The following is a 22,832-nucleotide window of genomic DNA, read 5'->3' on the forward strand; positions in this document are numbered from 1 at the left end:
GATTCAAGCAATCAATCAATGGTTGAATGGAAATCATGTGTTTGCAATCCTGGTGACAATGCCTTGTCAATAATGATGTTATTTGTTTGTTCATGATTATTTCAATTAAACTTCCAGGATGTTCAAGAATGCTGTGTCAACGTATTCCATCAGTTAGCCTATAGGTATTTTAGTAAGAAAAATTAGTTAACAGAACAGCCTATTATGAAATTGTAACATTTCACTCCATCTGTGTAACAAGTCACCCGATACTGGGGTGACTTGTTAGGCTACAACTGACTCATTGATATATTAATGCAAATATTTCCCTGTAAACATAACTTTGTTAAATTTTGAAGTTGTATTTATAACAACTGGTAGCCTAATGTGGCAAGATTACATAAAATTTTCAGCAACTTTGTGCAAATATTGAAAGAGAAATCTTAGATTTACTGAAAATTGTAACAACCCTCTCCGGTCTCCCCTATGGTCTGAAGGTCCTGGACGACGAGACTCCTGAGTGGCTGATGACTACCTGCCCTCCAGTCTAGCCTGGAAAGACCTGTTCATACGCCGATGACGACTTGCTAACTCAAATCACTCAGCTGCTAAGGGAAAAACCTGGCGATCAGGCCTTTTATCTTCTTTTAGGTTTGGTGATTGATTGATTGAGTATTTATCCCCGGACTGCGAAAGCTTCTTTGAGAACTTAATTCTGGCAGTTTCGCTACTTATAGAGGGTTTGAACCACAGACGCAGGCCCGGTCGCGAATTTTTTTTCCCACTATAAACTTTTTGTTTCTTTTGCATATTTCTGTGAGTGTTGCCATTACTGGTTACCACACGGCGCGCGTAACTGTTTTTACCGATTTTCGCCCTCACAGCAGCCGATACTCACGCTCCAGGTCCAAATCTAAACATTGAACTTGAAAAAAAGATAGCCTGGATAGTGGACACACACCTAGTCTAGTCAAAGTTTAAAAAAGTTGAGAAAAGAAATTGATTCAGGTCTCTAGTCTAAAAGTAACATTTTCCGAATTGATTAAGAATTAACCCTAGCCTTACTTGTTTAAAAAGCTTTTGTGCCCGACAAAAATTAATGTAAAGAAAAAACATTGCCGCTCGGTCACCGAGATTGACAGAGAGAGAGAGACCCCTTTTATTTTGTCTGTTGCGAGAATAGTACGGTACAATTACACAACAGACAGGAAGCAGCGAAAGACTACCGGTATATCAGTCATCAAGTCATCTTCATAGCAACTGTCCATAAAAGTCTTAAATATATCAGCTAAAGCTATGTGGGCTAATAAAGCTATAGCCTAAATATATGTTGTTTTTGTAACATTTTCTTTTTTTATTTTCGCTTTATATCTTAAATTTTTCTGAAGGTGTTGCGACCGTGCCAAATTTCTTTCAACTCAATAACTTATTTCGGTCTCAAGCACGTTTTAACGTTCGCGTTTTGTCGCTTCTACCCTTTTCTCGACCTTTGCTATGCTGACGTGTATTGTTTTCAGAGGTGGGCAGTAACTAGTTACTTTTTGAGTAACTGTAACGGTAACTTCGTTACTATTTTCCAAAAGTAACGAAACGCGGTAACTAGTTCCTATTTTAGCACTTTTTCAACAGTTACAGTTACAAGTTACTTTTGTATTAAAATTTCTGTTTCTAATTGCCGTCCATTTCTCTGCACATGTTTGTGTTATGCTTTATGCGTGTTTGTGCGCAATAATGCATTCTTCTCGCAGCTGTATCGGACTCGGAGCAGCACTGCCCATGCGCGGCGCTCTTGTTTTGTGATCTTATGGAGCAGGATTGCCATATTGGCGAATTAATCGCCAAAATCCAGAAATCTGGCGATTTTTTAAGACGTTTGGCTTCATATTTATGGTTTGGCGATTTGGCTCTTTTTTAGCGCTTTTTGAGAACTGATTTGGCTAAATTAATTGCTTTTGGTGATTGATCAATATGTGACTTTCTATGCAATGTTTAGCAAAAGTGTTTGGCAACACTTGATAGCTCAGTTCAGGCTTGTCGTATAGCTGCCAGAGGTGTACAGGAGCCGTAGTTTTGGAGAATTAAGGACCCGAAGTCTCGGTGTTACGTTCACTATTCGCAACCTTATTACATCATTGTTTTCTCGATTCAAAATCGGAAGTCGATGTCTAAGTAACTTGAGTCATAGCATGGAAAACAAATTATTTCCTTTGTTTCGAGCATTTAAAGAGAATATAGTTTCTGGAGAGAGTTTGCTTTTTTGTACCAAAGACAGGCAAAACACAACAATATCACAGGGTTGAGCATTACAACAATATATTTTACATATTTACAAGTAGTTTAACAGTCAAACGTTTTCGGCTTAACTTCAGCCCTCATCAGGAATCTGAAAATATGTATAAATTACAATAAATTTAAACTTTTTGAAAGTAACTATAACTAACTGACTATAAGCATCAAGAAACACGCAACGATTATAAGCAATAGTGTGGAAAACAGACAGACGGAAAACAAAGTATACATTAGGAAAAGGCAACTGCGTAACTAGAAAAGAATTTGCACCACAGGGTGCGTGATACATCTAATAAATGTTGAGGAGAATGGATGCGCCTCCCGCAAATAATTGTTTGTTTAAATTTGGATTACAGCGTTTATGTTGAGATTTATGAGTAACTGAAAGTAACTAGTAACTGTAACTAGTTACATTTTTGAAATCGGTAACTGTAACGGTAACTCAGTTACTATTTTGGCCAAGTAACTGTAACTGTAGGCTAACTCAGTTACTTTTGAAAGTAACTTTGCCCACCTCTGATTGTTTTGATATGATGGTCAGAAAATAAAAACAACTGAACTGAGTCAGCTGCTTCCCAGTTCTTAATGTGATAAACGTCAAGCATCGGCAAATTACGTTGAAACAAGATAGGCTGATGTTCAGTAATATAAATGAAAGAAAAGAAATCATGTGCTGCTGCGATCCTCAACTGAAGTCCTGTTGTTTTATTCAAATATAAACTTTATTCTGGGTGTTTAAAAATAATAACTTAGAGAAAAAAACTTTTGGAATCAATAAACTCTTGTAGCAAGAAATTTGAAGTTTTCGATTGTTATTGAAAAGCTGTTGCAGGAAAATTATTCTATCCATTACATGCCGCTGAATGGAGAGCAGTCCTTAATGTGCGTTTCTCAAGCGCACACCCGGAGAATCGAACCAGTGCCGCTGGATCTCGAAGCTTCTTCGTTCACGAAGTCACGCGCTAACCAATTGAGCTATCGAGACTGCGCAACTTAAAAATAGTTAAAAATCGAAGCACTGTTTTATCGATGCATATTTTATATAGACAAATTTAAAATAGACCAATTTAAAATCATCTCTCGAGGCAGATCTGAAATTCAGACTAAGATCATGGAAGCCTTAAGAATCAAACGTAATAATCCGTCTCTCAACCGGCAGTTATTCGCCTGTGGCTCATCGTTCCTCTTGTGTGTGTTCTAATTGTTTGTCAAATGCCTGTAGTTTACACCTCATGTGATCTGTTTCCACCGTATAATTTAGGGGGCCTACTTGTAATCATTCCTGTGTCACTCGTTCAGTTTGTGCTTTTCAGTCTGGAGTGTCGTTAGTATACAGTTACAGTTATAATGCAAAGTCAAATTTACCTTACAATTTTGATTTTATTTATATTGTAGATATGTAATTCCTGATGAGGACACATGTATACGTGTCGAACAGGGGCGGATTTAGCTGATGGGGGGCCCGGGGCACTTTTAGATCGGGGGGCCCCATGCAAAAACGATCTCTACGTCTACGCAGTAACATCAGTCCAGTACTGCACAGCATTTTGCAGAAACTTTAAAGGCCAAAAGGAAAAAAAATAACACAAAATCACATTTTAACCACATAGGGGGGCCCTTTAAAAATCGGGGTCCCCAGGGCAACTGCCCCCTCTGCCCCCACCCTAAATCCGGGCCTGGTGTCGAAAACGTTGGAGTTTATTTTAATCATGTTATATTTGTGAATGTAATACATCATGTTAAACCCGCTGAAGTTACTTTGTTTTATTTCTCCATATTTTATATCTATTGTTTGTTTTATTATCTTTATCCTGCATTGCGGGAAAGCGGACTTGACCGCTATGCATCGGTGTACGCCTTCCGACGTACACCTGACCCACGCTGCAGCCGACTGTAATGTCTGTTTCCGGTTGTCTACTCTACTTATGACTTAAACTTGGTACTACCCATTACTCGAAATCGATCATTGGGTAGAGGCAATTATCGTAAAGTTTCTTGCCCAAAGAAACAACAGCAAGTGCGGGTGGCTGGAGTCGAACATGCAGGCTCTCGACTGCGAGCCCAACGCGCTAACCACTCGACCACTGCTGGCGATTTTGTTATTTTTTTCTTTTCGTTGGTGCCAAACTTGAGTGTTTACTTTATTGTTCTCTACATGTTTGCGCCAGCAATGAAAAATAAAATTGAATTTTTTTTGTACCTTTTTTGCACCACCTAGCGACAGTCGTTATGGAAACCAGATTACATTTCCCAGTAGAGAAAAAAGCCATATCGAAAGTCAAAGCAAAACGTCTAGGAATACTGTAGTTTACTCCATGATGATTTACATATCAGACGCAAAGGGGAGAAAAACACTTCATTAGATTAACTTCTTCCTCAAAAAGAAATTATTTCATCTCTGTTTGATGACTACAATGAATCAGTGCAACTGAGTTGCACAAAATATCTTACAGGAAGCAGAGACAAACTAAACAGTAGAGCGGTAGCCGGTAAATAACTACGGTAAATAGTACAGTGAGCTGCATCCCTGATGAGATCACAAGGGTTATGGTTGAAATCAGAAAGAAAGTTCAGCTTCCAGCTTATCACTAATCGTCTGTACTAAGATACAGCAACTTTATTATTGTTAAGTGCGTGCATCAAACCAGCATATTTCAGATGTTTGGTGGCTACGGTATTAAGCTGTTACATGTAGGCGACATTCATTCAAACATATTTATAAAATTTATGACAGAAAGTTTCAGGCCACCCACCATAAATTATTTTTATTTAATTATGCTTCTGAATATGGTGACCATATACGGTACTGTAAAGACATTTGAAAAGCTTTGTTAAAGAAAGTTTTGTTAGCTTAAGTGATGCTTTTCTTACATAATTTTATAGCTAATAATGATATTCAGATGATTAAATAATGCTACATATAAAAACTAACTTCCAATTTAAAATCTTCCCCAGTTCTCAAAATGTTAAAATTTTGAAGCCAAGGTGTAGATGCAATAAATACAAGCTAATTGGGTCCTTGTGTTGTGACTACGCATGTTTGCTTATAAAGTCTATAAAGAAAGCTAAAAGTGTTTTGGTTGGCAACCCATTTGTTTACTATAAACAGATGAAACCAAGCAACCACACGGCATTTAACATAATACGGTATATTAAACTAAACATAAACTATAAACTACGAACGTTTTCAGCCATACACATGTTAGACCTTTTCAAGTAACGAAAAAACGTTCGTAGTTTATAGTTTATAGTTTATGTTCAGTTTAATATATTATGTTAAATGCTGTGTGGTTGCTTGGTTTCATCTGTTTATGGTTGAAGAAAGTCATTTCTTTACCAAAGTTGCATTTGTTTACTATTTACAAATTTCATGCAACAGTGAAATCCTTTGCAAATCTGTCCAATGTGCCACCCAATGAATAATCGCAACCCAGTAAGCCTAAAAATGGCATATCCAAAGTTGTTATGTAATGTGTGTAGAGATGAGCAGTAGTGTGTTTCTTTGTAGCACCTCTATCTGCACACTAATTTTTTGTTAGTGACAAGCAGTGCTACATTTTAGCAAAAGTAATGCTATAGTGGTATTTTTGCAGACAAAAATGAAACCACAACACACAAAAACTGTTTAGCACAAGTTGGATTGGATGAGCAAGATAACACAGTAGGCTATAAAATTTCAATATCACTGATGAAATTTGAAGATGTTTGTTTTTCTATTTGAACACGAGTTATCTCTAAATTTGAGCATCTGAGTTTCATGCACAACAAAGCAACACAACCATCTGAAAGATTTATCATAGATTTTAAATAACCATAACAAACAAGTACTTGGTGAAAATTATGGGCAAATTTGTCAGATTTTCTTTTGTTTACTTATGCGCCAACATAAAGTCATCTGTGACTGTTATTGAAAAAACTATGTGATTAAATTTCCATGGTAGCTTTTCTGGCATTTACCTACAGCACAGATTTCATGTCAAGAGAGAGCTGAAGACACGATTGCATGGGAGAGGTATTTCCTACTAGTCGTTCTACTAGATACAGCTCATGATGCAATAACCAAGTTGAACCAGGGGCGGCTCGTTAGTGTGTGCTGCAGTGCTGCAGCACTCCCATGAAAGTTTTTACAAGAAGTTTCTCAAATATCTTAGCATTTCTTCTGCCCAATATGTATTTTATGTTCTCTGTTTACAGAATTGCTGACTGTTATAAGTGTAAATTATATTTGGAAACTCTGCGTGCTGTGAAATATTTTGTGCAAGGTTACAGCTAAAGAGACACTTGACTGTGACGTCGTAGAGCCGCATGTTTTCTTGAATTGCCTGTACAAGCAAATAGGAAAGCGATGTGCTGTGTTTAAAGCAGCACACAGCAAAAAGGCAAACGTTGAGGAAAAAAGGCAATGTGAAAAGGCGATAATTGTTCGGCGTCGTGGTAACGTCAAAAGCAGGTTACGGCGCAATAGCGACACCAGTTTGAATCCGCCTTCACGTTGTGAAATTACGCATTGTTAAAGTGTTATGCAATAAACCAATTAGTAGTTTACATTTTTGCTGATTAGTGTTATGTTAGTTACAGAAGAACGCAAATAGAGAGGCACTAGAAAGACTGATACTTTTTAGGATAGGTCTACTTCCCATCTTTGGAAAAAAACTGCTTGAATTTAACAGGTCATGCAATAAGCAACGTATCTACATTCAAAATGTAAAGTGACATAGGCCCTGGGAGTCTGCAGCACCCTCATTTCTAGGACTCACCAGCCGCCACTGAGTTGAACAATATACGGAATAGTGTGGAAAGCTAATTTTTGGAACTAGAAATTATCTGAGACTTTTTGGGAAAAATGTTACGTTACGTTTCATAGCCTATTCTTTCTGTCTGCTTTTATGTTCTTTTATTGGTGCCATCATTTTTGAAAGTCTTCAAATGTGGTGAAACCCAATGATACCTGACTAAGATCCAAACCTGTGTGTGTAAAACGTTATGTACGGTATATATGTCATAAAACTACCTTTTCTGTGAAGGATGCCTATATATATACCTCATTGAAGCTAACCCACAGTATGCTCATACATGATGGACATGAAATTATTGCATCATTGCACAATCTAGCACTTACTCCTGAACAAATTACTAATGAACCTCTCGCTGAAGAAGTGGAAGTTAATTAAAAAAACCTTGGAACCGACTTCTCACTGATTGAGTTCAAAAAAAAATGTTAAGTTGTTGGAGACTTTTTTTACTGTGTCTGTACCAATCCTACTATAATGTCACTTCACATGAGCAATTGAACATACCATGATGCCGTGCCCTATAAAATTGATATGTAACTTAATTTTTGAAATGGTGTATTTCACAATGTCTTAGGCTTGAATCCTTGTACTTGTTTGCAGCAATGGATTTTTTATCGTGTCAATTTTTCTTGTTAGTTGCATGAATGTTTTATTTAAAGATTTACGTTGATTGTGATGATGTCACTTTCTTGCGTGGCTTCTTCTTTTTGAGTTCCTAGTTTGCTTGAGTAAAGTTGGATTTCAGCAGTGATTAGTTGGCATTGTCACTTGAAAAAATGTTTGTGTGTTACAGATGCTTTGTGCAATTCTTTAAAGCCTAAAATGGTATAATTTATTCAAAATTGTTATCAAATTAGTTACGGTATAATATATTTTACATGTTTTAGCAGTTTTACAATGTAACTGTTATTTTGATTCAAACACTTAATGCAGAAAAATAGTCGAATGTTAAGTTTTGTTTCCATGATGCCTTTCTCAAGAAATTAAGAACAAATAATTGACAGTGACTTCAACTGACATTTATGGAACTGAACAGCCAATCTCAACCAACTTTTTGTGTTTGTCATTTAAATATAGAAAAAAAATTAATAAAAAATATAATATATATACACAAAAAAAAATAAACATGTTTAAGATAACTTAATCATTAAACTCCAAAAACCTAAAAGTTGTTTGGCTAGTAGATGAGTTGTTTAGTTAAGACAGGCCACTTTGGTGCACATAAGAGACCATAGTTCCAACTGCTGAACACAAAATATTTTGTAAAATTTCAAACAACATCCGGGAAAGAATACCTTGATTCAGCGATTATAAGAATCATTGTAACTTCATTTAAGTGACATTTATAACAAATTATTTTTTATTTTACAATTTTAGACAAAATAAAACCTGTTTAAAACTTAATTTTGTGAAAAGTGTCTGTTTAATTTTTGTTGGTTGGGACCGTTTGGTGCAGATTTAATTCGTTGAACTTGGAGAAGAATCAAAAGCATTATGTCGTCACATTTCTCCGCTAACCAGGTGGTTTGTGATGAAACTTCATAACAATCAGTTCTGTTAGACCAGGGGTCACCAAACTACGGCCCACGGGCCAGAACCGGCCCGCAAACTAATTTCATCCGGCCCGCCACGTGCTGCAGAAATAACAGCTGCACTACAACTGATAAGGAAAAAAGTTACCAAACTTTTGTAAAGGACTGACGTTGCTGTTGAGCTACACGCAACCTGCTAATGATTTTTCCATATTGTTTCTTCTTATGACATCTCAACCTTTGTTGTTCAAAACACTAATGTTTCATCAGTGTAATGTTTTTCAAATGCACGATCAGTGGTGCCGAAGTAGGGGGGCTTTATCCCCCCCAATATTTTGGCAGCATCCCCCCCAATATTTAAGAAAAAAATATTTACTATGAAGTTGTACTTCGATTTGGTTGTTTGCAAGCATCTCGAATTGCTGTTGTTTTTATTTTATTGATGTTTGATCACATTTCTAAGTTGTCTTGGATTTGACGCTAGACAATGCAGGACCATCATTGAAGGTAGGCTATTAAGGACGAGTTGGACCAGGCCACTGGCCACGGCACTGCAGTGATGCTTATGAGGGGACTCATTGTATTATTCTCCTGTGCAGGCCTTGTGTCTCTGGTAGCCTATGCAATGGATTAATTTCCTGCGTTAAATCGCAGCTCGTAACTATAGTGTCTGCTGTTCTACTTTTACGATATTCGCATCAAAAACTTCGTCTAGTTGACCTGCATGCGTGTTTTGTATCATTCTATGCGCTGCAGTGCTTGATGGAGGCTCAATGGTTCAGATTGGGTAGAGGCTCGATGGCAGATACTGCAGACACTCAACTGCATTTTAAAATACTTTACAATCAGGTCATGGACAGAGTTATCTCTGAACTGACCAAACGGTTTGAAAGTAGCCTGAATTGTGTAAAAGTGAATTGTGAAAATTGTGTATAAAAATATGGTACCCGGACATTTTGCCGAAAGACATTTTGCCGAAAGGACATTTTGCCGAAAGCCATTTTGCTAAATGGACATTTTGCCGAAACTCATTTTTGTGTTATATGTATCGATATTCTCCACAATGACTTTTAGTCTATCGTTCACAACTTTAGTCCTTTCGGCAATTTGTCCATCGGCAAAATGTCTTTCGGCAAAATGTCCTTTCGGCAAAATGTCTTTCGGCAAAATGTCCTTTTGGCAAAATGTCCGTGCACGAAAAATATACATCCCCCCTTATGTTCAAAATTGTATAAAATTTGACAAAATGTTGATTTATCCCCCCCAATCCTCAACTAACTTCGGCACCACTGAGCACGATGCCCTGCAGTGTATCACAGCATATTTTTCTACCAACCTTTCGATTTTCATCACAACTTTCCACCGCTGACTTTGTTATTTATTGTGCTCAATTGAAGTCAATGGAGATTTTAAATAATTGTATATCTTTTCGGAAATTGCATCCGGCCCGCAGCTGTTAATCTCGCAGCAATCCGGCCCTCAGAGAAAAAAGTTTGGTGACCCCTGTGTTAAACCATGAAAAAATCTTTGTTACTTTGTTAAAATCTTGTCACTCTGCAAACGGAGCCTTATAATCATAATTGTTTTGCGCCGTGTAAAATTTGTGAGAGGGAACACTCATAGCAAGCGATGCTTACCTGACATGGTTCGTAGGATGACTTTCAATGCCGAAAGCTATCCACCTCATTACTGTACTTTTGCATGTTTTGTTTCATTAATTTTAAGTTGATTCATATTTAAATGTTCCAGCTCGAGGTTACCGACATGGACAGAGTGAAGTTTCTGTTTGTTGTTGCTGAGAAATTATTCCATCCGCTAGGTACCGCTGAATGGACAGTTGTCCTGAAATGCGTTGCTCAAGTGCACAGCCCGAGAGCCGAACCAGCGCCGCTTGATCTTGAGTTGGGTGCTTAACCACTGAGCTAATGGGCACTGCGTTGCATTAACCTCAACAGCTAGCGAGGTGCTGCGCTCGCAACTGAAAGATGAAGTCCCAGGGTTGATAAGCATGAAGTGAACATGTCGATGACAGTAGAATTATAATTATATCTCAGTCTGGCAGCACCATTCGAGTGAAGTTGAACTATTTTTGAGAGGTGGTAGCTTCCACTTGGCGAAAGCATGGATGACATTATTGAAAGTGTCGCTACATCTGGTGCTATCCTGGTGATGCTATTTTGAAATTGTTTCGAGCTTATGTTGCATCATTGAACTCCGAGGTTTGCTTGTCATTGGCCTGTGATGAATTCTCTTCTACTTTTTTCTACTTCTAGTATGAAGATGCATTTAAAGCCAAGAAGCTGAAGAAATGGACAGTTCCTCGGACATACAAGGAGCGTCCGGACGCTTTGGAAGGATTCACTCAAATAATCGCTACCGACCGGGGGCACTTGAAGAAGGGTGTACCAAGGTCTAGTGAGTCCCCGTGGGGTACATTTATGGGTGAGTAAATGTCGGAATAGCCCGATTTGGTTCCCCTAATTCGTTGCAAAGGCGCTGTCAAACAACGTTTCATGATTGAAATACAATAATTGTCTGCATGAAGACAGTAGTATCAAAAGCCCACTGTGGTATCTGTTAACTTTGAAAATTCCTGGGATTATTCAGGAGAGTGGTCCACATTCTAACAAATCATTTACACCTTAAAACCTAGTTGTAAAAAAACAACAGTTTTGAGTAAAGTGTGAAGTGTCTCATTTTTTTAATTAGCGTTTTGCAACGTAATTAAGGTAGTGACAACAGACACAAGCATAGCAATTAGCATAACAACAAGCACAAGCATAACAACACAGTCACCGCCACTGTGACATAGCATTGGCAAATCCGGCAATTGCCTCCTTAGAACTTCATAATTAACTTTAAGGTTCCAAGTTTCCGCGCTAACTTTTACACATGGCGCGGAAACTTGGAACCTTACAAACAATTAACTTCTTAAACTAAGATCAATGCAAAGAGCACATGAACGAATTATGACGGGTTTAACATGGCGAGACAAAAAATGCGGAATAAATTCGAAATCAAACAAAATTACGGGATGTTGATATAACCAAATTACAAATTTACGGAAAATTATAACCATCAAAATTACCATCAAAATAACCATCACAATTAAACAAAATTACGGGAAATTATAACCATCAAAAAACTAAAATGGTCATGGGCAGGTCATATACAGACCTTTAAGCTTGTTTATTTTATCCGGCGAGCATGGGCTACCAGAACTTCTTCCCGGCGGCCGAATTCTTGCGCCAGCAGCCTAAACAAAAATCCGCTGAAAAATCGTATTTTTAAAAATCCGTTAATTGATATCGAGTTTTTGCGTTAACGCAAACAAGGACCTGAAACATATTTGCAGTTGTATTTAAATGCTTCTTAAGTAGAAATAGTTTACGAGTTTTTATAGGTCGACAACGACGCTCATACAACGACGCCTTGTTTGTGAAAAAATATTGCGAATGCGAGTGAAGAGAAAAACTTTTCGAATACCAACGGAATATAGAAATGTTGGCTTGTGGAAGCCAGCGACCAAGCATGGCCTCATGGCGCGGTAGTTTCAGAGGCCATTTAACGACTTTTCAGCGGCTATGACTGCCGGGAGCTTTAAGGCCTTCGCAAAGCTAGAGGCCTAGCAAGACACCAGTACAACAGATGGACTAACAAATTAACAACTTAAACACCCTGGGAAAACAAATGCAAACGAAGAAAGCCCAAAATGAAGTGGAGAGACGAGATTGACAAAGAATGTAGAAGAAGTGATTCTCAACCTGTTTGTCTTGGCTGACCCCTTTTGGTAGTTGGTACCTTCGAAGCGGTTGCGGACCCTTAAAAAATATCTGAAATTTTGGTAGCCGACATGGAATCAAATGTTTCATAAGTTTCGAAGCGACACACTTTCAAGAATTACAATACAATAATGACAATACATTACACTTACAATAATGACAGTCGTTGCAAAACTGTGAATGGTGATAGACTGCTGATTAACGTTTGCAGTTCTAAGTTAATCATTGATCAACAATCTGCTATCTTAAAAGAATTCAGTTGAACACAGCCAACATTGCCTTATTAAAAAATTAATTCATTTATATGATTTTTTTATTTAGGAAAACAAACCTTTGTGCAATGTACTTTGCAATTTCAAACGACGCACCAGTGCGTTGCGACTTACAGTCTGATAATCACTGTAGGCTAATAGCCTACAATCATGCTGCTAACTCGGAAACTTTCACGGACCCCCTGAAATCGCTTCACGGACCCCTTGGGATCGTTAGACGACCAGTTGAGAACCACTGATATGGAAAAATTAACTGGAATACAAAAACACACGATCGAGTGGATTGGCAATAAAATGGGAGCTTTCACTCAGCAGTGGCTACCACTGGCTGAATATGATGATGTCTAGGGCAACCAATTTTTTGACCTAAAAACTTGAAATTTTGACTTTATAATTTACAAATTTTGACCAATTTGCAACTCAAATGCGAAATACAAAGCACATAAGAAATCAAACCGTTAGGTAAGGATATCTTCTTTTTCTAATGAAATTTAAGAAAAATGTGGAAGACTCAACAACACCACAGCTAACGAACAGGTAATGAAAGTCACTCGAAGAACTGCAAAAGATAAATATGGAGTGTCTTTAAATATCCTGAAATTATTGAGGGTTCTGTAGTATTATACTTTAACAAGTAATGTTTCGCATTATATCGCCTTTGAAGTTCCTGTCTCTCGCAAAATTTTTTCCTAAAATAGAGAAGCTTCTCTCTACTGATACAGAAGTTGCTTGGGAGTTCCTCAGCAGGCTATATAAATGTAGTGAAATATCATATCGTCCCATTTTCACAATGCACTTGATGTCATTCCTTGAGATTCTTGCTTGAATATATTTTCCAATTTGGAAGCCATCAACACCAAAGTCAAGGGACGTCATTTTCTGGTGAGCTTCTTGAATGGTGTAACGGCTGTCTTCCATCTTCTGAATTATATCAATCAGTGCACTGTACTGCTCCTCTATTTCTACAAGGTGAGTAGCTAAATTGGGAGCTTTTACAGCATCTTGAGCACACCGTAGCAAGACACCACCATCATGGAAGCCTTCCACAATACTTCTTACTACTGGTAGACTTCTTGAATAATAGAAAGCAGCTTTCAACCAAGTGCCGCATCTAGTTACATTTGGCTGTGGAGGTTGGCCAATGGAAGTAAAACTATCTTTTTTTGACCTGTTTTTAATGGTCACTGCTTTAACCCTGGCAACCAACTCATCAACAGGTAGTTGACTAATAGTCAATCGTCAGTAGTGGGCGAAACAAGATTATTACCTCAGAAATTGCAACAAATGGATTATTACGCCAGAAAAGCAACAGAAATTGCAACAAAAAAATCAGTATCTGAGTAGCTTTATAAAATATCAATAGAGAGAAGCAAAACTACGTTAAAAGAAAATTTTGACCTAACCATGAATTTTGTCTTTTTTTTACTTAATAACTTTGAAACGTCTCTTCGTGTCAGCCTGAAATTTAGTTTATGGACGTTTTATAAACTTTAAACAATGCAGAAAAATTTTGACTTTATTGACTTTTGGTTGCCCTAATGATGTCAGATGAATATTTTTCTTTGTTGGAATTGCCCACTTTACTTCACGTTACCAGCATGATCTGCGACTTCATTGCTCAATCATTCTTCTTCTTTGTGTACCATGCCTGTTCCAGGCTTAGTTCATGTATAGTTCCTTCCAGTTATCCCGGTGTTTGACTGCATTAAAAACTGTTGTGGTTGGAACGTGAAGATGATCCTTGAGGTTATTGAAGAAAGTGAGACGCTGTTTTCCACGAGCTCGTTTTCCTTTGATCTTTCCACAAAAAGCAGTGTGTCATAATTGTTCTTTCCTCGTGACATGGCCAAAATTAATTATGGCTCATTAATTACTGAACCTATAATTGCAAGATATTACCTCAAGATCACTTTTCAATATTCAGCTAGCTTACATCTACCTCACTGTAAAACAATTGCAACATAACCGTTTCGCTTGCATGGGTATGGGAAGGTAAACACAAACACGGCCTACCTAAATGATCCCTACAAATTCTCTAAATAAAGAAGCCGTCGCAAGATTTTCAAGAACGTCTGCACCGAATCGGTCGTCTCTGAAAATAACTGTCGCAGACCGAGTAAATGTTACCTGGAGAAATGTTTCAATGTTTTATAACTTTTGTAATGGCATCAAACAAAGGTGTTTTTCAGGTACGTGGGATATGCCTCGAAACATCCCCCCTGTTCGCCCCTCATACACGACAAGGTCTGCCCGGGCTGCAGATAACTTGAGGGCGTTCAAGGACAAGTCAATTCTAAACGAGGCGGTCAATGGGTACAAGCCATTCACGTTCGGGAAGGTTTGTGGCTGTTATTATCAAGATGCCTGTGAAATGCGGAATGAATAGTATCACAAGCAACAGTGAGACTTTTATCGTGACACAAAATCTTGTAGAACGCTGCTAACGTTTTCAGCTATATATCTAACCCTTGTCAAGCATTACAATTTCCAAAATCTAATTAACAAAACTAATAAGACGCAGCGTGCGGTGGTTCAGGTGGATTGGAAGCTCGTCTTATGTTTGTTCGTTCAAAGCAGCTTAGTTATGTCCATCCGGGTCTCAGCTCAGGAGAAAGAAGCCAATTGCGTGCCACTTTGAATCACGTGACAGTTAGTGATTGATGTTTCTGCTTCAGCAAAAGAAAACAAAATCTCCTGTTGATCGGCCGAAAACCCCTTCCCCCCCACAGTCAACAAGGACCCCTCAAGATGACGCGCCTGAACCATCAGGTGCAGTCAAGACTCCCCCACCGAGGTACGAAAATGTTTCAAATTGGATGAGTCGTAATGTGTTAAAATTGAATCGAGAAAAGTGTGAGCTCATTGTATTTTCTCCAAAACGGTGTAGGCCTATTTCAAAGTCTAATGGCATCACCCTTTCTCTGAACAATACTAATCTTTCTTCTAATTCAATTAAATTGCTTGGTGTAAACGTTAAATTAAAGTGTGTGTTTAGAAAACTTGCACTGTTAATCTTTCCTCAGGGAAATGCCGAACACCTTACGTGAGGGTTCAGCACTATCAATGGGGACATCCCCCGTTTCTAGGAGATCAGAAAGATCAACACCAAGGGGATTGCAGACTGGTACCCCGGTGCGGATGATGGAGAAGTCCTGCTCCCCCGTACACTCACTCCCGGCCACCCCTGATTCTGGTGAGTAACCATGGTATCGGTTGCTATGCGACGTTGGTTTAGCACTTGGTGGCGCACTTCAACCTCAGCTTTCCATTCAGCGGCACCTTGTGGATGAAATAATTTACAAACAATTAGAAACTTCACTCCGTCAACCTCGGTGGCTGAGCCTACGTTTGTGGTTTGAACCTCTACAAACAAGTAGAAACTTCACTCCGTCAACCTCGGTGGCTGAGCCTACGTTTGTGGTTTGAACCTCTACAAACAAGTAGAAACTTCACTCCGTCAACCTCGGTGGCCGAGCCTACGTTTGTGGTTTGAACCTCTACAAACAAGTAGAAACTTCACTCCGTCAACCTCGGTGGCCGAGCCTACGTTTGTAGTTTGAACCTCTACAAACAAGTAGAAACTTCACTCCGTCAACCTCGGTGGCCGAGCCTACGTTTGTGGTTTGAACCTCTACAAACAAGTAGAAACTTCACTCCGTCAACCTCGGTGGCCGAGCCTACGTTTGTAGTTTGAACCTCTACAAACAAGTAGAAACTTCACTTTGTCAACCTCGGTGGCTGAGCCTACGTTTGTGGTTTGAACCTCTACAAACAAGTAGAAACTTCACTCCGTCAACCTCGGTGGCCGAGCCTACGTTTGTAGTTTGAACCTCTACAAACAAGTAGAAACTTCACTTTGTCAACCTCGGTGGCTGAGCCTACGTTTGTGGTTTGAACCTCTACAAACAAGTAGAAACTTCACTTTGTCAACCTCGGTGGCCGAGCCTACGTTTGTAGTTTGAACCTCTACAAACAAGTAGAAACTTCACTCCGTCAACCTCGGTGGCCGAGCCTACGTTTGTAGTTTGAACCTCTACAAACAAGTAGAAACTTCACTTTGTCAACCTCGGTGGCTGAGCCTACGTTTGTGGTTTGAACCTCTACAAACAAGTAGAAACTTCACTCCGTCAACCTCGGTGGCCGAGCCTACGTTTGTGGTTTGAACCTCTACAAACAAGTAGAAACTTCACTCCGTCAACCTCGGTGGCCGAGCCTACGTTTGTGGTTTGAACCTCTACAAACAAGTAGAAACTTCACTCCGTCAACCTCGGTGGCCGAGCCTACGTTTGTAGTTTGAACCTCTACAAACAAGTAGAAACTTCACTTTGTCAACCTCGGTGGCCGAGCCTACGTTTGTAGTTTGAACCTCTACAAACAAGTAGAAACTTCACTTTGTCAACCTCGGTGGCTGAGCCTACGTTTGTGGTTTGAACCTCTACAAACAAGTAGAAACTTCACTCCGTCAACCTCGGTGGCCGAGCCTACGTTTGTGGTTTGAACCTCTACAAACAAGTAGAAACTTCACTCCGTCAACCTCGGTGGCCGAGCCTACGTTTGTAGTTTGAACCTCTACAAACAAGTAGAAACTTCACTTTGTCAACCTCGGTGGCTGAGCCTACGTTTGTGGTTTGAACCTCTACAAACAAGTAGAAACTTCACTCCGTCAACCTCGGTGGCCGAGCCTACGTTTGTAGTTTGAACCTCTACAAACAAGTAGAAACTTCACTTTGTCAACCTCGGTGGCTGAGCCTACGTTTGTGGTTTGAACCTCTACAAACAAGTAGAAACTTCACTTTGTCAACCTCGGTGGCCGAGCCTACGTTTGTAGTTTGAACCTCTACAAACAAGTAGAAACTTCACTCCGTCAACCTCGGTGGCCGAGCCTACGTTTGTGGTTTGAACCTCTACAAACAAGTAGAAACTTCTCTCCGTCAACCTCGGTGGCCGAGCCTACGTTTGTGGTATGAACCTCTACAAACAAGTAGAAACTTCACTAACCTCGGTGGCCGAGCCTACGTTTGTGGTTTGAACCTCTACAAACAAGTAGAAACTTCACTTTGTCAACCTCGGTGGCCGAGCCTACGTTTGTAGTTTGAACCTCTACAAACAAGTAGAAACTTCACTTTGTCAACCTCGGTGGCTGAGCCTACGTTTGTGGTTTGAACCTCTACAAACAAGTAGAAACTTCACTTTGTCAACCTCGGTGGCCGAGCCTACGTTTGTGGTTTGAACCTCTACAAACAAGTAGAAACTTCACTTTGTCAACCTCGGTGGCTGAGCCTACGTTTGTGGTTTGAACCTCTACAAACAAGTAGAAACTTCACTTTGTCAACCTCGGTGGCCGAGCCTACGTTTGTAGTTTGAACCTCTACAAACAAGTAGAAACTTCACTTTGTCAACCTCGGTGGCCGAGCCTACGTTTGTGGTTTGAACCTCTACAAACAAGTAGAAACTTCACTTTGTCAACCTCGGTGGCTGAGCCTACGTTTGTGGTTTGAACCTCTACAAACAAGTAGAAACTTCACTTTGTCAACCTCGGTGGCCGAGCCTACGTTTGTAGTTTGAACCTCTACAAACAAGTAGAAACTTCACTTTGTCAACCTCGGTGGCCGAGCCTACGTTTGTGGTTTGAACCTCTACAAACAAGTAGAAACTTCACTTTGTCAACCTCGGTGGCCGAGCCTACGTTTGTGGTTTGAACCTCTACAAACAAGTAGAAACTTCACTTTGTCAACCTCGGTGGCCGAGCCTACGTTTGTAGTTTGAACCTCTACAAACAAGTAGAAACTTCACTTTGTCAACCTCGGTGGCCGAGCCTACGTTTGTGGTTTGAACCTCTACAAACAAGTAGAAACTTCACTTTGTCAACCTCGGTGGCTGAGCCTACGTTTGTGGTTTGAACCTCTACAAACAAGTAGAAACTTCACTTTGTCAACCTCGGTGGCCGAGCCTACGTTTGTAGTTTGAACCTCTACAAACAAGTAGAAACTTCACTTTGTCAACCTCGGTGGCCGAGCCTACGTTTGTGGTTTGAACCTCTACAAACAAGTAGAAACTTCACTTTGTCAACCTCGGTGGCCGAGCCTACGTTTGTGGTTTGAACCTCTACAAACAAGTAGAAACTTCACTTTGTCAACCTCGGTGGCCGAGCCTACGTTTGTAGTTTGAACCTCTACAAACAAGTAGAAACTTCACTTTGTCAACCTCGGTGGCCGAGCCTACGTTTGTGGTTTGAACCTCTACAAACAAGTAGAAACTTCACTTTGTCAACCTCGGTGGCCGAGCCTACGTTTGTAGTTTGAACCTCTACAAACAAGTAGAAACTTCACTCCGTCAACCTCGGTGGCCGAGCCTACGTTTGTGGTTTGAACCTCTACAAACAAGTAGAAACTTCACTTTGTCAACCTCGGTGGCCGAGCCTACGTTTGTAGTTTGAACCTCTACAAACAAGTAGAAACTTCACTTTGTCAACCTCGGTGGCCGAGCCTACGTTTGTAGTTTGAACCTCTACAAACAAGTAGAAACTTCACTCCGTCAACCTCGGTGGCCGAGCCTACGTTTGTGGTTTGAACCTCTACAAACAAGTAGAAACTTTACTCCGTCAACCTCGGTGGCCGAGCCTACGTTTGTAGTTTGAACCTCTACAAACAAGTAGAAACTTCTCTCCGTCAACCTCGGTGGCCGAGCCTACGTTTGTGGTTTGAACCTCTACAAACAAGTAGAAACTTCACTCCGTCAACCTCGGTGGCCGAGCCTACGTTTGTAGTTTGAACCTCTACAAACAAGTAGAAACTTCACTCCGTCAACCTCGGTGGCCGAGCCTACGTTTGTAGTTTGAACCTCTACAAACAAGTAGAAACTTCACTCCGTCAACCTCGGTGGCTGAGCCTACGTTTGTGGTTTGAACCTCTACAAACAAGTAGAAACTTCACTTTGTCAACCTCGGTGGCCGAGCCTACGTTTGTGGTTTGAACCTCTACAAACAAGTAGAAACTTCACTTCGTCAACCTCGGTGGCCGAGCCTACGTTTGTGGTTTGAACCTCTACAAACAAGTAGAAACTTCACTTTGTCAACCTCGGTGGCCGAGCCTACGTTTGTAGTTTGAACCTCTACAAACAAGTAGAAACTTCACTTTGTCAACCTCGGTGGCCGAGCCTACGTTTGTGGTTTGAACCTCTACGTCAGCAGTTCCACTTCGTTGTTGGCGCCACATTGAAATGACCAACCAGTATTCGCACCCCTTCGTAAGAATAGCTGAAAAGTAATAGTCGCCTACAATTGAAAATGGTTTAAAGCCTCTACATACTTGTAAAGTCTACAAGTATGCGGAACTGTTAGGATTAAACTTCCAACGAAACTTTCTCATTGACCATATAAGGACATGACTAAACAAAAGACGTTATAGTAACAGTTTCATGTTTGGTGGAAAGTATTGGACTAGATCAGGCGTGTCCTACCCAAATGTGGCCGAAACCAAATGTGGCCCACGCGGTACTTTTCGAAACGACTTATATTATCAACTTAATCGCCTACGTAATTTATGGCAAACTTACATTCCGAGAAATTGGCATTTATTGTTTGCTTTCTTTGTCTATTACTCGATAGTCCCTAGTCCAGGGGTGCACAACTGTTCAAGTTATTTTATTGCATCACAATGCACATTGTCACGTCCACATCCTTTCCACACAATCGTACTCGTGCTTCAAGAGACTAGTGTCAGTCAGTTAGTAATATTTCTTGCTTTGCTGCTGGTCACAACGGTAAACCATAATCTCTTCGTGGGAAAATTGTAACATAAGATTCCCGGATCCGTTCGTCTGTATGCAATGACCGAAAGAAACACTCTTCTGAAAACGTCTATTCAAGAATTGTATTTCAGTAAAAATAGCCCCAAGGTTGTCGAAGAATGGAAAAACACCGTACGCCACTAAAACTTGTCACTACAATACTAATTACTGAGATAAAAGACGGAAATTTCGTCTAGTTGGTATAAGCACAAGCAAAACCGTTTTAATATGCGACCAACTCTTCAAGCAACAATTTTAAAATGACGAGAATAGATTGCAATATTCCAAACGCACGTAACCATTTTCTGTGACGTAATAATGATAAGCATTATGAAGCTCTTCAAGCACCTGTTCAATTTGGCTTACACCATATCTCGTAATTCAAGATTTAACGATGATGTAATGTTTCAATAGGTGTGACAAAGGTGATGCAATCTTTGCTTATTTCTAGCAAGTCCATGACGTAAGACGTCAGGTTCAGTAGACAACGGTTTTATGTGACGTTTGATTTGTACAGAGATTGGCCGTAACAGCTGCTTCATTGAGGTACATGGGATAGAGACTAGCGCAAAACGCATTTAGCAGTGAAATATCTTCCGCACCCTGCGGTCTGCAGTCATATGAAAAATATCAGAGGATTCACAGATTAGCAGTTTTTGTAACCTCATTAAACGGCAGCTCTTGTGCGAGCAAGTTTTTTCGCGGATGAACCATGTCAAATCCACTGTGAGAACACTAATTTCTGACAGCCATATGGAAAACTCGCTTTGCATTGCTACATCATCCATCTCACCGAACATGCCCAAACTTGTCAGAGAAAAACAGTGTCAAACTTCACATTGAAATGTCGACGTGTGATAAAAACTTTGTTGACTTTACTATATCTTGGTTTGTCTATTGTTCTTATAATTGTAAAAGAGGGTAATACACACCTCTAAGATTAGAATTTTGGTGTGAAGGTTTTAATTAGAAATTATAAGAAAGCCATTTCTAAGATTACAAATTAGCAATAAACACTCAAGTGGCCTGCGCAATCGTTCGTAAACCGCATGTGGCCCTTTGGTGAAAAAGGTTGGACACCCCTGGACTAGATGTTGGCACTTATGCTCTAATCATGACCGATGAAGCTTTCTCATGTGTTTTTCGGCAGTCGAGTGTAGCAAGAATTTACAGCGATAGACACGTGTTTCGCCCCTGAGGCTGGGCTCATCAGTATCGTACCACTAACTCATGCCACATAGTTCTCAACCGCTGCTTTTGTCTGTCAATTGAATCCTTACCTTTGTGAAAAGAAAATGAGTAATGAGTATTCAGGTAGTGCTGATGCCAGAAAGATCGCTCCTTCTCAACAAAGGATGAACCTTTCTCAGTCCGAGGATGAAGATTCCCGTTTCGTGTTCAGTGATGCGTAAAGTCACATTTGTCTGCGTCAGTTGTAACGGGTGGTTACCGTCATCGTTGTTTGTTCATCATCATGAAGATTTGCTTTAAGGTGGACGGATGGTATGACGTCAAAATGACAACTTGCTGTTGCAGCAAGGGAGCTAGTGACGTAATATTGACCTGATGACGTCATTGCAGGTTTACCGGAAAGCCGGACCACTACTCCAGAGCGTCTCTCAGTGGAATGCTGCTGAATATCTCAATGATTTTTAAATTTACGTCGATTCAACGAAGAAAATCGTTAAATCAGCGTAATCTCCGCTTGCAATGCTTGTAGCTGAATATAATCTTTGTGTAGTTCCGAGGCGCGACTTACTTTAAAACTACTTTCCATTGAATACGTCAATTCATTGTTGCGTCATTTAATCACGTCACCATGTTACTACGTTATTATTGCGTCTATCGTTCAACGCTTGTTGTAGTTTCTGTCACGGGGATTGCCCTGGTAAAAGTGGCTACCTTATTTTTACCAAGTACAAAGGCACCAGCTCACCGATGTCCCATCGCACTTGCAGGATACGAGGAAACATAAGCGTGTTGCTTATGACGTCATTCTAGTAACACTTGTCACCAGTGGCGCAGCCAGCCCAAAATATTGAGGGAAGTTTTCACTAAATATTTTGCCTATTTTAACGAAAATGCTGAATATGCAAAATCATTTAATAGATCAGTAGCTAGATTTTATCCATATATAATTTCCTTTTCCAATCTTTTTTTAACTAAAACATTATAAATATTTCGGAGACTAGATTATTAGCAAATATCACCACAATCAAAATTCCATTCATTGCTTCCGCCAACTAGGCCAGTAGCCTAACAACTCGATTTATCTTCTTATTGATCGTTCACGATGGCATTGAAGCACATACGAGTCTGGGAGCAAGTCAGAAAGCATCGCTCAGCAGTATTTTGACGCATTTCTTGCACTAAAAAGACCTCTCAGCCTCAACAGTT

The 22,832-nt window shown here is 39.8% G+C and overlaps 1 protein-coding gene across 1 annotated transcript; it reads left to right on the forward strand.

The window, feature by feature from the left end:
- Positions 1-8,420: 8,420 nt before the first annotated feature.
- LOC145780849 (protein Flattop-like) lies at positions 8,421-22,370 on the forward strand. Its single transcript, XM_082592497.1, has 6 exons — positions 8,421-8,582; positions 10,867-11,035; positions 14,837-14,985; positions 15,323-15,441; positions 15,671-15,840; positions 22,017-22,370. The coding sequence occupies exons 1-6, from the start codon at positions 8,556-8,558 to the stop codon at positions 22,070-22,072; spliced, it is 690 nt and encodes a 229-aa protein (XP_082448623.1). The 5' UTR covers positions 8,421-8,555; the 3' UTR covers positions 22,073-22,370.
- The last annotated feature ends 462 nt before the right edge of the window (positions 22,371-22,832 follow it).

Source organism: Aplidium turbinatum, chromosome 12, assembly GCF_918807975.1.
Source record: "Aplidium turbinatum chromosome 12, kaAplTurb1.1, whole genome shotgun sequence".
NCBI lineage: Eukaryota > Metazoa > Chordata > Ascidiacea > Aplousobranchia > Polyclinidae > Aplidium > Aplidium turbinatum.

What these genes read in the sequence shown, in the direction of transcription:
- LOC145780849 (XM_082592497.1), top strand. Translation starts at nt 8,556, where the DNA reads ATGTCGTCACATTTCTCCGCTAACCAG. An exon ending in CCCGTGGGGTACATTTATGG is followed by an intron (nt 11,036 to 14,836) that starts GTGAGTAAATGT and finishes GGTGTTTTTCAG; the next exon opens with GTACGTGGGATATGCCTCGA. An exon ending in AGCCATTCACGTTCGGGAAG is followed by an intron (nt 14,986 to 15,322) that starts GTTTGTGGCTGT and finishes TTTCTGCTTCAG; the next exon opens with CAAAAGAAAACAAAATCTCC.